The sequence below is a fragment of the Eurosta solidaginis genome, chromosome 1 (assembly GCF_040869045.1).
Source record: "Eurosta solidaginis isolate ZX-2024a chromosome 1, ASM4086904v1, whole genome shotgun sequence".
Classification (NCBI taxonomy): Eukaryota; Metazoa; Arthropoda; class Insecta; order Diptera; family Tephritidae; genus Eurosta; species Eurosta solidaginis.
The window spans coordinates 218,718,219-218,735,796 of record NC_090319.1 but is presented as its reverse complement, the minus strand read 5'-3'; the positions used below and the strand labels follow the sequence as shown (position 1 = coordinate 218,735,796).

Genomic DNA, 17,578 nt, shown 5'->3' with positions numbered 1-17,578 from the left:
TCCCCTCTATAACTTTGGTCCTCACGTCTATTTCTATCTGTTTTAGCTTTTCTTTCCAACACATATGCAGGTATGAACCCTTTTTGTTCATGTGGCTGGGATGTAGCCTGGGATGCAAGCATACTTTCTTGCCGCCGCCCCTCACCACGCCAAATAGTCAGCCACGTAACAATTGTCGATTATTATTCCCAGATATTTTAAATTTTCGATAACACCTATCCGAAAGCAATTCTTACTGCAAATAGTGCTGCAGTCAAAAGATCTTTTCGCGACATTTTAAGTGCATGCTATATGATGAAAATTAAGTCGAGGGCATCTAGCAGAATGAAAGATCACATAACAACTTTGCAATTCTTTGATAACATGACTAAAATACATACGCTTAATTTTATTACGTACAAGCAATTTGTGCGAGGCAAACCAAGTTCTCAGCAAATCTAAATCATAATTAATATCACAAATCAAGTCAAAGTAACTTGTTGTACTGCACGCGATGGCAAGGTCGTCTGCAAAAGCAGTGCTTTTGCCTTTCAATGGAAGGTCAAAGATTGAGTTAATATAGATCAAGAACAGTATTGGTCCAAGAACAGAATCTTGCTGAACTCCGAAATTAACGAGCTGCAAGCTACTGTAGTTGCTTTCTATCTTCACTTTTTGTAGTCTATTTGAAAGATACGACGTAAACCATTTGTGTATAAAGCCACGGAAACCTGCAAGATATAGTTTATTCAAGAGTATGTCTCTATCGACCATATCGAAAGCTTTTGTTATATCGACAAAGAGACCAGCGCAGCTTCTTTTTCCATCTAGAGCTTTGTATACATTCGTGCAAAAGTCCAGCAGAGCGTCCTCTGTCGAACGTCCGGAGCGAAAACCAAACTGCATAGCACTAAAAAAATGTAAGTTATTCTGTTTCTGACCGCCCTTTCAAATACTTTGGATATCGTAGAGAGTAGCGATATCGGTCTGTAATTATTTACGTCCCTTTTATCCCCCTTTTTCAAAATAGGAATTACAATTGCACATCTCAGACCATCAGGAAATATGCCCTGAGTAATGTGTTGAATAAATGTTTCAATATATCAGCTCCTAGCCTTTACCCACGGCCGAGTCCGCAAGGAGAATATAAAATATATGTGCTATTCACGTTAGCCTGCTTATCAAGTTATCTGTTTAAAAATTATTTTTGTCTAATGTATTTTATTTATTTTAATAGAGTAAAAAAAAAGAACTAAATGAAAAAAATGCATTTTGTTTTTAAGTTAAATTAATTGATATGACAGGGGTGAAAGAATTACTACTCATAGAACAAAGGAGTGAAACTACAATTAGCTAAAACGAAAGGTAATTTTTTAGATGAAGATAGTGTTGCCTATTCGGGTATAAAGTTGGTTAAAATTACAAAAAGTGTAATTATAGTTATAACAGTTCTTTACAGGATTCATTTAAAAAACTCAAAAATAGAACGAAAAAGCTTTGTTAGATACTAATAATTTGCAGCAAATCCATGTCCATAAAAGCTCATAATTTAAAAAGGAACGTGTGCTGAACTACCGTTTGCGAAGAGACCTAAAATGATCCCGAAAGGTTCCAAAAATGATACCAAAATTGTAACGAAATGATGCCGACGGGATCCTGAACAAATCCCGAAAATAATCCAGAAATTAATCAGGAGGGGTCCCAAAATGATTCCGAAATAGTCCCGAAAAAGTTCCGAAATGACCCTTACGGGATTCCGAAAACCATTCAGAATTGATCTCTGAATGGTCCGCAAATGATCCCGAAATAGTCCGGAAAAAGTCCCGAAAAAACTCCGACGGGATCCCGGCAGATCCCGAAAATCATACAGAAATTATCCCGGAAGGGTCCCAAAATAATCCCGAAAAAAGTCCCGAAATAACTCCGGCGGGATCCCGGAAAGATCCCGAAAATGATCCAGAAATTATCCTGGAGGGGTCCCAGAATGATCCTGGAGGGATCCCGAAAACCATCCAGAAATTGTTCCTAAAGTATTCTCAAATGATCCCGAAATACTCCAAAAAAGTCCCGAAATGTTTTTGACGGAACCCGATATAGCCCTGAAAAAGTTCCGAGAGTACGCTGACGGGATTCCGCATGGATCCCAAAAGCATCCCGAAATAATGCCGGAAGGGTCTCCAAATGATCTCGAAATAGTCCCGAAAAGGTCCCGATTTGACCCTAACGGGATCACGGACACCATCCTGAAATGAATCTGGTGGGATCCCCAAAAGATCCCGGAAAAGTCCTGAAATAACTCCGACGGTATCCCGGACGAAACCCGAAAATCATTCAAAACTTATACAGAAATGGGCCCAAAATGATTCCGAAAAAGTCCCGAAATAACCCCGACGGCATCCCTGACATATCCCGGAAATTATCCTGGAGGGGTCCCAAAATAATTCCGAAATAGTCCCGAAATGACACTGACGGGATCCCGGACGGATCCCGAAAACTATCCAGAATTGATCTCTGAAGTGTTCGAAAATGATCCCGAAATAGTCCGGAAAAGTCGCGAAAAAACTCCGACGGGATTCCGGACTGATCCCGAAAATCATTCAGAAATTATACCGGAGGGGTCCCAAAATGATTCCGAAATAGTCCCGAAAAAGACCCGAAATAACTCCGACGGGATCCCGGACGAATCCCGAAAACCATCCAGAATTGATCTCTAAAGGATCCGCAAATTATCCCAAAATAGTCCAGAAAAAGTCCCGAAAAAACTCAGACGGGATCCCGGACAGATCCCGAAAATCATCCAGAAATTATCCTGGAGGGGCCCCAAAATGATCCCGAAAAGTTGCGAAATAACCCTGACGGGATCCCGGACGGATCCCGAAAACCATCCAGAAATGATGCCGAAAGGGTCCCCAAATGATCCCGAAATAATACAGAAAAGGACACGAAATGACCCCTAAAGGGTCTGTAACAGCAGCCTTATATTCTCACCCTGTTTCCAACTTATCGCAACCCTGTTGTCTATTGTGAATGGCGAACAGGCGTTGAAACAAGTTGGAAACGGGTAGGTCGGCTCGAAAAAATCGAGCGGCCATTACAATTTTGGCTGAACATTGATTCGGACTGATTTTTATAAAAAACCCCACCAAATTAAGGATACAATAAATTAGCTAAACCAGAGTCAACCGAAAGTGGTATTTTTATTTATTTGTTTCGAGTGTGAGGCGATACCTAATTATCAAAGGCAGACACCATATAATACCTACCACACGTATCACGAAGACAAGGGAATGGAGGCGGCGCCCTCCACAACGAAAGATGGATGCAGGCAGCGTGCTGAGATCGTGGCAGAGGTAAGTCATAACCTAAATATGAGAACTAATGAAAATGGCGGCCACCGTGGTGTGATGGTAGCGTGCTCCGCCTATCACACCGTATGCCCTGGGTTCAACTCCCGGGCAAAGCAACATCAAAATTTTAGAAATAAGGTTTTTCAATTAGAAGAAAATTTTTCTAAGCGGGGTCGCCCCTCGGCAGTGTTTGGCAAGCGCTCCGGGTGTATTTCTGCCATGAAAAGCTCTCAGTGAAAACTCATCTGCCTTGCAGATGCCGTTCGGAGTCGGCATAAAACATGTAGGTCCCCTCCGGCCAATTTGTAGGGAAAATCAAGAGGAGCACGACGCAAATTGGAAGAGAAGCTCGGCCTTAGATCTCTTCGGAGGTTATCGCGCCTTACATTTTATGAGAACTAAGATTCTATAAATAAAAATACATATACAGTTCTAGTGCAACTAAAAATACATATACAGCTCCAATGCAACAAAATATACATATACAGTTCTAAAGCAACTAAAATAAAACAGTTTTATTAATTTACAAACCAAATGAACTTAAACAGGAAACTAAACTAAGGCGTGCACTACTACGCGCATTTCTGAGTGCACATTCCAGTTTGCACTCCATGTAAAACACTACAAAAAAAAATGCAAAAAACTACAAAAAAATATAAACTACAAAAAAAATATAAAATGAAAAATCTACAAAAAAAAAAATACAAAAACCTAAAAATATATAAAACGTAAAAATCTACAAAAAAATTTTTTTTCAACTATAATCTACCTACTATTTTCTTGATAGAACTATAATATCAAAAACGGTACTACGCCATAACGGCATGTAAAATCCCGCGCCACCACCAGCGAACTTCAGCAGCGCCAGCACAGCCAATAACAACGAACATCAGCGACAGCAGCTAGCAATGGCAGCAGCAGCGGTAATTACCAGCCATCAACGGCAGCAGATGTAACGGCAAAATAAGTATATATGTATGTATGAGTATGATCTCATAGGGTGTTCACATGCGTACTCACCGAGAACCGTAAAGACGTTTTAGTTTTGATTTTTCACTTAATCTTGGCATTTTTTAATTTGTATAACAATCTAAAAATTTTTGTTTGGCAATAATACATCTGATAAACAACCAAGTTTATTAAGAGTATTACTAGGTGCGTTCATATAACAGCAGGGGGACTCATGTAACCGTTTAAATGCCTTATAAAGTGTGTAAACGTATGAATTTATCTAGTGCGTAAACGAGCTGTCAAATTTTGTATGAAAAATCATTTACACAGTTTGTATAAATTTAAGCGCACATTTCATTGTGTAAACGCGGTAAACTCAAAGCAATGCAACCTTGCAGACATTACAGCAGGCATTTTCATCAGAAATCTCCAACATCAGCAAGTAAATGCGTTTTAGTTTTGATTTTTCACTTAATCGTGGCATTTTTTTATTTGTATTACAATCAAAAACATTTTGTTCGGCAATAATACAGCTGATAAACAATCAAGTTTATCAAGAGTATTACTAGGTGCGTTCATATAAAAGCGTGTGTAAATGGATATAATTTTACACCTTATAAGTTTATATGCTTTCATGAGTCCCCCTATTATTGTTGCATTTGCATGTTAAATTTCTATCCGTATCTGGTTCGCGCGTCATTGGAACGTAACCAATAACGCTTCTTCTAGGGACGGGAGTTTCAAATGATCATCGATTTTCTTTAACGGAAGTGCTAAAATTTGAAACTGTCGGCGGCATATCGAATATTTTCCCACTCTAGATTACGTAAGAAGATAATCGGATATTAGAAATTAGCCGACCAAGATTATATGTATATAAAATGCAAGGCCTTGGGCTTCAAAGTTTAAAAAAGAACCCCGCGGTGAGTTTTATATTTCCTGTTGTGTTCTTTGCTTGATTATTCTATTTTAGCTAATCCCGCTATATGTGTGCGTTGGTGTTGGAGCGCTTGGGGCAATATATTACACAATACGCCTAGCCACACGTAATCCCGAAGTTACATGGAATCGATCCACCAACCCGGAGCCTTGGCAAGAATATAAAGATAAACAGTATAAGGTAGATGTATGAATTGTTTACAGAAGGTTGTACTGATAATATTTTCTCATTTTAGTTCTATTCGCCTATAAGGGATTACAGTAACATGAAGTCACCTGCTCCTAAATATGAAGAATAAGCTATAGAACTCTTGAATAGGCATTCAATGTTTTGCAAATGAATTAATATTGAAGTGTTGTTTCAAAACAATATAAAAGATAATGGTTTATGATTGAATCATGATAAAAGATAAAGATATGTTGTATTAACCATGAGCAGTATAGCCATTTTAGCTTTTCTCAAGCTAGATTTGGCTATTTTTTTTTTTTTTTTAATATCATTTCCGTTCACTGGATTCTATGACGGTTTCATTTGCTTGTTGTTGTTGTTGGGTGATGTATTAACAGTGCTTTGCCACATGGGGAAACGCGAGTCACTAACTCAACATCGATCTGGATACTGCACCATGTTAAGCTCTTACCTATCCACAATCAACCCCGACATAAAAAATGTAAGCCCGCTTGCAATGTGTCGCCACAGGACACCAACCATCTCTTTGATTGTAATGTGGAACCAACGCCTCTAACACGCCTCACATCAAGGCCCACCCCTGTTGAAACTGCAATTTTCCTTGGACTCCCGTTATAGGATATTGATGACAATTTGTGATTTGACACACCTATTGGATGGGGCGAAGCACTGCTACAACAACAACTTTGTACTTTGGAAACAATCTCTTTGGGTGACTGACTGTCGGGAGTGTGACACCATCGACGCGTACGCCCAATATTTGTGACATCTGTTCCTTCCACGTTGTAAACAGGGTGGATTTTCTCGGTGATAATACCAAGTTGCGCGAGGCGAAGAAACCGGAAAAATCGGGGGATAGGTGTTTATATTAGAAACTAATTCACAAACTGAAGGGTCAGGTGCTGTAGCCATAATCGTGCAGTCGTCAGCATAGGAAATTATTGTGAGTCCTTCTGGTGGGGAAGAGAGTTTTGATAGGATGCCACCCCGTGGAACCCCCCGTTTAATTTTTCTAAGTTTAGATATTTCGTTCCTAAATTCAACCGACGCCTGGCGACTAAGATAATTAGCGGTCCATCTTTTTAGACAAGCGGAAAGGTGTGAGCGTTCGATGTATAGCAGTAGCGTGCCGTGGTTGACTGTGTCAAAAGCTTTTGACAGGTCAAGTGCCACAAGCACCGTCCTATGATGGGGTTTTTGCTGATTTAATCCGTAATAATTCTGAGTGTTAATGGCATTGAGCGCAGTGGTGGTGCTGTGCATTTTACCGAAGCTTGTAGCGATAAGGTTGCTCCCCGAAGGCTTTGGGGAGTGTTATCAATGTGATGGTCCTTTGCCGGATACAGATCCGGTAACAGCACCATTAAGGTGCTAGCCCGACCATCTCGGGAACGATTTATATGGCCACATTAAACCTTCAGGCCATTCCTCCCTCCCCACCCCCAAGTTCCATGAAGAGCTTGGGGTCGCCAGAGCCTCGTCTGTTAGTGAAACATGATTCGCCTCGGATAGCTGAGGTTGACAATTGTGTTTGGAGAAGCTATATATTGCGCTGGCAACGTGAAGGGTTGCGTTACCCAGCCCCTTGAATCTGGTGTTTTAGTCGCCTCTTACGACAGGTATACCTACCGCGGGTATATTCTGACCCCCTAACCCGCTGGGGGTTTATGGAAACCATGTTGGTACGTGGCTACGCGAAGATTTGCTGTGAAATGAGGGAACAAAACGGTTTCCAATGGCAGTAAGACTCGCGCTCGTTAGCTGGTTTGTCAGGCTTTAGTAGCGGGATTATTCTTACCATTTTTCGAGAATAACGAAGGATTCCAGGGACAGGTTGAAAACATGTGTGAGGTATTTTATTCCCTCATTGCCAAGGCGTTTAAGCATTGGCATGGTTATTCCGTCGGGGCCTATCGACTTGCGAGGGCTTGGCCTTACGGATAGCTGCTTCAACCTCTGTGGGGGTGATGGTAATGGGTGGGACGTCGTGTTCATGTTTATAAGCTCGTCTGATAGCACGACGTCTGGCTTTGTCTACAGAAGAATGCATTTTAAATTGTCGGCAAAAGTCGATCGCGCATTCCTTCGTATCAGATAAAGTTTTATGTTGTTGTTGTTGTAGCAATATTTCGCCCCACCTAATTGTCATCAATATCCTCTAACGGGAGTCCAAGGAAACTTGCCCTTTCAACAGGGGTGGACCATAACGAAAGGGGTGTTAGAGGCGTTGGTTCCACATTACAATTAAAGAGATGGTTGGTGTCATGTGGGGACACATTGCAAGCGGGGCATACTTTTGTATGTCGGGGTTGATCCTGGATAGGTAGGAGTTTAACCTGTTACAGTATCCAGAAGGAAGTTGAGCAAGAGTGACACGAGTTTCCCTGGGGAGTATGCGTTCCTCTTCCGCGAGTTTTGGATAATTTTCTTTAAGTACTGGATTCACCGGGCAATTCCCGGCATAAAGGTCCGACGCCTGTTTGTGGAGTTCACCAAGGACCTGCTCGTGTTTTTTCGCTTCATACGGCTGGGTTCTCAGGTGCCGTATTTCCTCAAAATGCTTACGGAGATGACTCCTTAAGCCCCTAGGCGGTGCTGGCTCATCAATCAGATGTCTGTTGGGATGCTCAGGTTTCTGGGTATTCAACAGGAACTGTTTGGTCAGCATCTCATTTCTCTCCCTGATGGGGAGTATTCTCGCCTAATTATGCAGATGGTGTTCTGGGGACATACGAAGACAGCCCGTGGCGATTCTGAGAGCAGTATTTTGGCAGGCCTTTAGTTTCTTCCAGTGAGTAATTTTTAGGCTTGGCGACCATATGGGTGACGCGTAGCACGTAATCGGCTGGCTAATTGCTTTGTATGTAGTCATGAGCGTTTCTTTATCTTTTCTCCAGGTACTGCCAGCGAGGGATTTAAGGATTTTGTTACGGCTCTGAATTCTCGGAACGATTGCGGCTGCGTGCTCACCAACATGTAGATCCTGATCGAACGTCACATCCAAGATTTTGGGGCGTAGGACAGTCGGTAGCGTAGTGCCGTCGACGTGGATGTTCAAAATGGTCGACATTTGGGACGTAAATGTTGCAAATAAGAACGCGGAAGATTTAGTCGGTGATAATGCCAGGTTTCGCGAGGCGAAAAAACTGGAGAGATCAGGGAGGTAGCCGTTTATTTTATTTCATAGCGCATCGATCTTTGGGCCTGGGCCTGTGGCCATTATTGTGCAGTCATCGGCGAAGGAAACGATTGTGACTCTTTCCGGTGGTGAAGGGTGGTTAGTTATGTAGAAATTAAACAAAAGTGGGGATAGGACACCACCCTGTGGCACCTATTTTTTTAATTCCCCTTGGTTTTGATGTTTCGTTTCTAAATTGCACCGATGCCTGCCGACCACCCAGATAATTTGCGGTCCACCTTTTAAGACATGAGGGAAGGGTAGACCCTTCCAGGTCTTGCAGTAACGAGCCATGGTTGACCGTATCAAAAGCTTTTAATAGGTCTAGCGCTACGAGTACTGTTCTATGGTGGGGGTATTGATTTAAACCGCAATTTATCTGGGTGCTAATGGCATTTAGCGCGGTGGTAGTGCTATGGAGTTTTCTAAAGCCATGCTGATGTGAGGCTAGCTGCAAATTTGTTTGAAAATAAGGGAGCAAAATGGCTTCAAGCGTCTTTGCCACTGGCGATAGGAGAGATATGCCCCAGCGGGTTAGGGGATCAGAATATACCCGCGGTAGGTATGCCTGTCGTAAGAGGCGACTAAAATACCAGATTCAAGGGGTTGTGTAACGCAACCCTTCAGGTTGCCAGCGCAATATATAGCTTCTCCGAACCCAATTGTCAACCTCACCTATCCGCGGCGAATCCTGTTTCACTAACAGACGAGTCTCTGGCAACAACAAGCTCCTCATGGAATTTGGGGGTGGGGAGGCGGGAATGGCCTGAAGGTTTAATGTGGCCACATAAATCATTCCCGAGATGGTCGGGCTAGCACCTAAATGGTGCTGTGGTACCGGATCTTTATCCGGCAAAGGACCATCACATCGATAACACTACCCAAAGCCTTCGGGGAGCAACCTTATCGCTACAACAACAACAACATAGGAGAGATATCGGACGATACGACTCACCTATGTTAGCTGGTTTCCCAGGCTTTAATAGCGGGACCACATTGGCCATTTTCCATTTCTCGGGTATGACAAAGGTGGAAAGAGACAGGTTGAAGACATGCGCTAAATATTTGAAACCCTCTTTCCCTAGGCTTTTAAGCATCGGTATGGCAATGCCGTCTGGACCCACTGCTTTGGATGGTTTAGCACGACCAATGGCGTCCTCAACCTCTTTAGCGGTTTTCGGTGTTTTATCACCGAAGGCTATAGATACTTTATCATTGTGTTTAGTTGGATTAGACAAGGATTTGACGGTTGACCACAATTTACCAACACCCGCAGAGAGGTTGCAGTTCTTTAGATGCTCCTCCCATTTGTTACGTTTATGTTCATTTGCCAGCCGCATGTTATCCAAATTTAGACTCCTAATAAAGGGGTCTCTGTTGTTGTAGCAATGGGTGTCTAGAGTTATGTCTCGCAAGGTCACGTTCTCTTGCCAAATTTGCGGCTTCGGCCGGAAAAATGTATGATTTTAGGTATTCTACCGGCCGGTATGAAGTTGACGCATTTTACGAGTTCTGCGCTCACGATTGAGATATCTGGCGAGCTGACAGCTTCCTACCATACGTGTGGGGGCGTCACCGTTTATTGTGCAGAACGTCGTTTCTTCTATTTGATCCGCCAACATCTCACCCCTACTGTCCGCCCGCAAGTTTGAATGCCATAGATCATGATGGGCATTGAAATCGCCTAAGATAATGCGATTGTTGCCAGTGAGTAAGGCCCTGATATTAGGGCGGTATCCACTGGGGCAACAGGTGGCAGGAGGGATGTAGATGTTGATGATTTCTAGGTTTGCCTCGCCTGACCGGACAGATAGGCCTTGACGTTCTAAGACATTGTCCCTTCGGTCGATGCCAGGATCAAATATATAATATTGCACAGAGTGGTGTATGATAAACGCGAGACCGCCTCCATTTCCGCACTTGCGGTCTTTCCTGTGGACATTATACCCAGAGCAGGTCTGCAAAGCAGATCTTGCAGTGAGTTTAGTCTCTTGAATCGCAGCAATGCGGATGTTGTGCCGCTTCATGAAATCGACTATCTCCGTAATCTTCCCAGTTAGTCCATTACAGTTTAACTGCAGAATTCTGAAGTGCATAAGGGGAGACGTCGCCACTCTGGGGGTAAGTGACGGGTGACTACGTTTTTCGGTAACGATGAAGTCGGCGGTACGCTCGAGCGAAATAAGTTTAGGCAGGTGGTCGGATGCCAATGTTACCATCGGCTGCCAGTTGACGCAGTTTACGAGTTCTGCGCTCACGATTGAGATATCTGGCGAACTGTGACAGCTTCCTACCATACGTGTGGGGGCGTCTCCGTTTATTGTGCAGAACGTCGTTTCTTCTATTTGATCCGCCAACATCTCACCCCTACTGTCCGCCCGCAAGTTTGAATGCCATAGATCGTGATGGGCATTAAAGTCGCCTAATGCGATTGTTGCCAGTGAGTAAGGCGCTAATATTAGGGCGATATCCACTGGGGCAACAGGTGGCAGGAGGGATGTAGATGTTGATGATTTCTAGGTTTGCATCACCTGATTGGACAGATAGGCCTTGACATTGTCCCTGCGGTCGATGCCAGGATCAAATATATGATATTGCACAGAGTGGTGTATGATAAACGCGAGACCGCCTCCATTTCCGCTCATGCGATCTTTTCTGTGGACATAATACCCAGAAACAGGTTTGCAGTGTAGATCTTGCTGTGAGTGTAGTCTCTTGAATCGCAGCAATGCGGATGTTGTGCCGCTTCATGAAATCGACTATCTCCGTGATCTTACCAATTAGTCCATTACAGTTTAACTGCAGAATTCTGAAGTGCATAGGTGGAGACGTCGCCACTCTGGGGGTAAGTGACGGGTGACTACGCCTGGGTTGAGGAAGACCAGGACGCAACTGCTGTTGTGGCCCTGGGACTGGGCGTCCTTGGGCAAGCATTGGGGTACCCGGTAGATTGGGGTTTGCGACCTGGCAGCATGGCGCAATGAAACCCGTCGGGGGGTTGCCGTCGCGGAGACCAGAACATCTAAGAAAGTGGCACCTCCCAAGGCAGGAGCTGCATTGGGCGGTTGTCGCAAACATATATATTCTGTGCAGGCAAACGGGGTTAGGGACTAAGAGTCTGTTTCCCTGACCTACACGATTGCTGCCGAAGAAAAAAAGGGGGGAGAAGACGGGGGCAGGGGCTGATGCTCAGCATTGCTACCGACTCCACTACGAAGATAGTAGTTATGAATGGTAGCAGCTGTTTTCGGGTACTAGTTGTGGCTAGCTGGGCTGCTGGAAGGTAGTGGGGGCGCTAAGGCGTAGACTACGGGACGCCCTTGGACGTGAACAGCAAGAAGCCACAAAAGATTTATAAAAGTTACGTGGACGTCGGGTTTTGGGATCAAGCCCAGAACAACCTGTCCGATGCAACCATCCCTTACACGAGACACACTGAACAGAGTATGACCGTCCTAAAAAAATTCTTTTCCAGCAGATGCAGCAAAACCATTTCTCAGGACCGGGGTCAGGATACGGACCCGGTTTGGATTCGATACCTTCCCGGAGCAAGAGAATATGGAGCAGTCCCGCTGCAAGGAGCTTCTGGGAGGATGACTATTTGTGGAAGGGACGCAAACAAATTAAATGGGGTTACACTGAAATGACAGTCCTTGGTCGGGAAAAATCCCGAGTCGCTCCGGTACATAGAACCGACTGTCTTGGGAACCGGCTCGTCTATGTCGGCGGTGATAGGTAGATGGGTCAACGGCCTTGAATTCACAACATTTTCTGCTTCAATAAGGAAGCACTGAAGTGTGTGCTCTCTTGGTGCGACTTCCTTAAACGTTTGGCGTAACACACGTTTGACGTTTTGAACCATACCTTCCCATATGCCCCCTCCTGACGGGTTGATAGGGCAGTTGAAAAGCCATTCTACGACCCTTGTTCCCAGCTCGTCCTGAACTCGGCCACAATCAAATACTTCTGAGAATCGTTTTGCTTTTTTTGGTTTGCGCCAACGAAATTTTTACCATTGTCGGTTCTTAGTCTACCGCGCCTGTTAATAAAGTTACGTATGGCCCACAGTGTACTATTTTCATGTTCTAGAAGATATTAATTAAGAAAAGTATATTATTGAATTTCAAAAATTCTTTTGAAATTCTATTTAGAAATGCGTAATTAAGCGAAAAAGTAAAAAAACTAGGAAGTTTTAACTAAGTTGAATCGGCTAACGGAGTTTTATTTGGAAGCATATCAATTGAGAAAAAGTTTTGACTCGAATATTTGCCATTGAATGTGAAAGTTTAAATTGCTGGACTGCTGTGAGTTATACTTTAATTGCTAAAATATTATATTGTTTTTATACCTTTCATGAAATGAAATGGTATATTAATTTCGTCAAGAAACCGAAAATTGTAAGTCCTTAAAGGAAAATAGATAGACCCACCATTAAGTATACCGAAATAATCAGGTTGAAGAGCTGAGTTGATTAAGCCATGTCCGTCTGTCCGTCTGTCTGTTTGTATGCAAACTAGTCCCTCAATTTTTGAGATATCTTGATAAAATTTGGTGAGCGGGTGTATTTGGGTATCCGATTAGACATTTGTCGGAACCGACCAGATCGAACCACTATAGCATATATCCTCCATACAACCGATTTTTTCAGAAAAAGAGGATTTTTGTAATATCTTACCCAATTTAACAGATTGAAGCTTCAAACTTCACCATATACTTTCGTATATTGCACGTATTGTTGCCTGAAAAAATTTATGAGATCGGTCGTATATATAGTAATATCCCCCCACAACCGATTGTTCAGATAAGGAACTTTTCGTAATTACTGCCCTATTTTAATAGCTAGAGGCTTCAAATTTCAACGAATGCTTACGTATATAGCATATATTGTTGTCTGAAAAAATCATAAAGATCGGTGGTATAAAAAAAAAAAAAAAAAATGTAAGGCGCGATAACCTCCGAAGAGATCTAAGGCCGAGCTTCTCTTCCAATTTGCGTCGTCCTCCTCTTGATTTTTTCCCTACAAATTGGCCGGACGGGACCTACATGTTTTATGCCGACTCCGAACGGCATCTGCAAGGCAGATGAGTTTTCACTAAGAGCTTTTCATGGCAGAAATACAATCGGAGCGCTTGCAAGACACTGCCGAGGGGCGACCCCGCTTAGAAAAATTTTCTTCTAATTGAAAAATCTTATTTCTAAAATTTTGATGTTGCTTTGCCCGGGAGTTGAACCCAGGACATACGGTGTGATAGGCGGAGCACGCTACCATCACACCACGGTGGCCGCCAAGATCGGTGGTATATATAGTATATATATGGTGGTATATATATTGTATATATATATATATATTTTCGCAAATTTTAGCCCCATTTTAACAGCTAGAAGCTTCAAATTTCACAGAATACTTACGTATATAGCATATATTGTTGTCTAAAAAAATCATAGAGATCGGTTGTATATATAGTATATATCTCGTACAACCGATTGTTCAGATAGAGATCGGTTGTATATAAAGTATATATCTCATACATCCGATTGTTCAGATAAGAAACTTTTCGCAATTTCTACCCCATTTTAACAGCTATAAGCTTCAAATTTCACCGATTGCTTACATATATAGTATATATCTCATACAACCGATTGTTCAGATAAGAAACTTTTCGCAATTTCTACCCCATTTTAACAGCTATAAGCTTCAAATTTCACCGATTGCTTACGTATATAGCATATATTGTTGTCTGAAAAAATCATGGAGATCGGTTGTATATATAGAATATATCTCATACAACCGATTGTTCAGATAAGAAACTTTTCGCAATTTCTACCCCATTTTAACAGCTATAAGCTTCAAATTTCACCGATTGCTTACGTATATAGTATGTATTGTTGTGTCAAAAAATCATAGAGATCGGTGATATATATAATATATATATGATGGTATATATATTCGCAAATTTTAGCCCCATTTTAACAGTTAGAAGCTTCAAATTTCACCGAATACTTACGTATATAGCATATATTGTTGTCTGAAAAAATCATAGAGATCGGTTGTATATATAATATATATCTCATACAACCGATTGTTCAGATAAGAAACTTTTCGCAATTTCTACCCCATTTTAACAGCTATAAGCTTCAAATTTCACCGATTGCTTACGTATATAGCATATATTATTGTCTGAAAAAATCATAGAGATCGGTTGTATATATAGTATATATCTCATACATCCGATTGTTCAGATAAGAAACTTTTCGCAATTTCTACCCCATTTTAACAGCTATAAGCTTCAAATTTCACCGATTGCTTACATATATAGCATATATTGTTGTCTGAAAAAATCATAGAGATCGGTTGTATATATAGTATATATCTCATACAACCGATTGTTCAGATAAGAAACTTTTCGCACTTTCTACCCTATTTTAACAGCTATAAGCTTCAAATTTCACCGATTGCTTACGTATATAGCATATATTGTTGTCTGAAAAAATCATAGAGATCGGTTGTATATATAGTATATATCTCATACAACCGATTGTTCAGATAAGAAACTTTTCGCAATTTCTACTCCATTTTAACAGCTATAAGCTTCAAATTTCACCGATTGCTTACGTATATAGTATGTATTGTTGTGTCAAAAATCATAGAGATCGGTGATATATATAATATATATATGATGGTATATATATATTTTTTTTGCGATTTCGGCCCAATTTTAACAGCTAGAAGCTGCAAATTTCACCAAATGCTTACGTGTATAACATATACTGATGTCAGAAAAAATCATTGAGATCGGTGGTATACATAGTATATATCTCATACAACCGATTGTTCAGATAAGAAACTTTGCGAAATTTCTTCCCCATTTTAACAGCTAGAAGCTTAAATTTTCACCAAATGCTTACGTGTATAGTATAGATTGATGTCTGAAAAAATCATTGAGATCGGTGGTATACATAGTATATATCTCATACAACCGATTGTTCAGATAAGAAACTAGGCGCAATTTCTGTCCCATTTTAACAGCTAGAAGCTTCAAATTTCACCAAATACTTACGTATAGAGCATATATTTTTGTCTGAAAAAATCATAGAGATCGGTGGTATATATATTATATACTTTATATAAACTGTCATTTGTGTCCCTTTTTTACGGATAGAAGCTTCAAAATTCATCATATTTCATCAAATAGTTACGTTTACGTCATATATTTTTGAAATACGTGATTCGTAGTCATAGCTTTTACATTCAGACCACAAAAAACGTGAAGCTTTGCATCCTCACACAAAGTACCTACCTATTTTTTATTTTATATTTATCTTAAAAATCGTTTAGATATGTTCAAATTTCACCAAATGTTTACGTGTATAGCATATATTGTTGTCTGAAAAAATCATAGGGCCCGGTGGTATATATAATCTCATACAATCGATTGTTCAGATAAGAAACTTTGCGCAATTTCTTCCCCATTTTAACAGCTAGAAGCTTCAAATTTCACCAAATGCTTACGTGTATGGTATATATTGTTGTCTGAGAAAATCATTGAGATCGGTGGTATATATAGTATATATCTCATACAACCGATTGTTCAGATAAGAAACTTTGCGAAATTTCGGCCCCATTTTAACAGCTAGAAGCTTCAAATTTCACCAAATGCTTACGTATCTATATAGCATATATTGTTGTCTGAAAAAATTATAGAGATCGGTGGTACATATATTATATACCCCAAACCTGAAACTTTGCATCCTCACACAAAATACCTACCTGTTTTTTATTTTATATTTATCTTAGAAATCGTTTAGGTATGTAGATCTGTTCACTATATATTTCTTATCTTATACATCCAATTATTCGGAGATTCATGAAAGGTATGAAGTCTTCGGCACAGCCGAAGACAGTCCCGTCCTTACTTGTTATTTTCTGAGGTATGCTAACTTTCGTAAATATACATTTTTGTGATTTTAATTGAACAGGAATTAGTTTTTCATGTTATAGTGGGATAATGTTAAATTAGGTAAAATTTGTTTTGAATTCATAAGACCAGCAATCTCGTTATCCGTGTTTATCCGTTTTAATTTTTATATAAACTTGTTTCCTACTATTCGTATAACAAAAATAGTACAACTTTAGCTGCAGGAAAATGCAGGTTTTCATGTACTACTTTGTTTTCAGGAAATATGGCAATTTCAAAGGACGAACTTTTCGAGATTCGGTATAAGCAATTTGACTCCAGTAAAAAAAGCCTTTTCTAAATTTGTGAGTGGAAAAGTTGCAGACATATTTTAAAGATGAAGGGATGAACACTGGTATCTTTTTCGGAGACTAGTCATCAGTTCAAAAGGAAAAAGTTATCACATTTGATAAGAAACTATTCAAAATGAGTAGGCGTTTGCAACTGCTTTTAGCTTGAGGTTATCATGTCAGCGGGATGCAGAATTAATGGTAGAAGCCATCACCAAAAATGCGGACGCAACTAAAATATAATACGCCCTTACTCGTCCAGCCTCAGTGATAGTTAAATATACTCCAGAAGAGGCAGTAGCTCTATACATAAATCGAAAGTTTACAGTAAAAACGTATTTAGAAATACGATCTGGGGCTAAAAAAAGTTATGCTGACATTTACCCAGCAATTGAATTCCTTAGAAAAGAAAAAATTGCATGCTATCCTCCAAAAGAATCCATTCTTATAACTGATCTGTCAGCGGAAGTTCACCTGCAAGCGTTGGTGAACAAAACTCTTGAAGGAACCGAAAAACAGATTTTTGCAGAGAGAAAAAAAAAAGATTTAAAGAAGACATGGGGTTATTAGTAAATCTTCCAAAACAAGGCTATGGGACGGCTAATGATGGCAACACAGCCAGACGTTTTTCCAAAGCCCTTCAAATGCTGCGGAAATAACGGGAGTTGACGAAAAGCTAATTAATTCTGTTTTCACACAGACGTCTTATTGAATAATAAAGGCAGTTTTCTACATTAAGACGCTTATTG

The 17,578-nt window shown here is 40.8% G+C and overlaps 1 protein-coding gene across 1 annotated transcript; it reads left to right on the top strand.

Moving 5' to 3' along the window:
• Positions 1 to 5,044: 5,044 nt before the first annotated feature.
• ND-MLRQ (NADH dehydrogenase (ubiquinone) MLRQ subunit) lies at positions 5,045 to 5,630 on the top strand. Its single transcript, XM_067768490.1, has 3 exons — positions 5,045 to 5,200; positions 5,251 to 5,397; positions 5,453 to 5,630. Exons 1-3 carry the CDS (start codon positions 5,159 to 5,161, stop codon positions 5,513 to 5,515), a joined length of 252 nt encoding a protein of 83 aa, XP_067624591.1. The 5' UTR covers positions 5,045 to 5,158; the 3' UTR covers positions 5,516 to 5,630.
• Positions 5,631 to 17,578: the final 11,948 nt, after the last annotated feature.

Bases quoted from the DNA above. Each gene is read 5' to 3' on its own strand.
- ND-MLRQ (XM_067768490.1), top strand. From the start codon at position 5,159: ATGCAAGGCCTTGGGCTTCAAAGTTTAAAAAAGAACCCCGCG. The intron at 5,201-5,250 runs GTGAGTTTTATA...ATTCTATTTTAG, and splicing joins GTTTAAAAAAGAACCCCGCG to CTAATCCCGCTATATGTGTG. The intron at 5,398-5,452 runs GTAGATGTATGA...TTCTCATTTTAG, and splicing joins ATAAAGATAAACAGTATAAG to TTCTATTCGCCTATAAGGGA.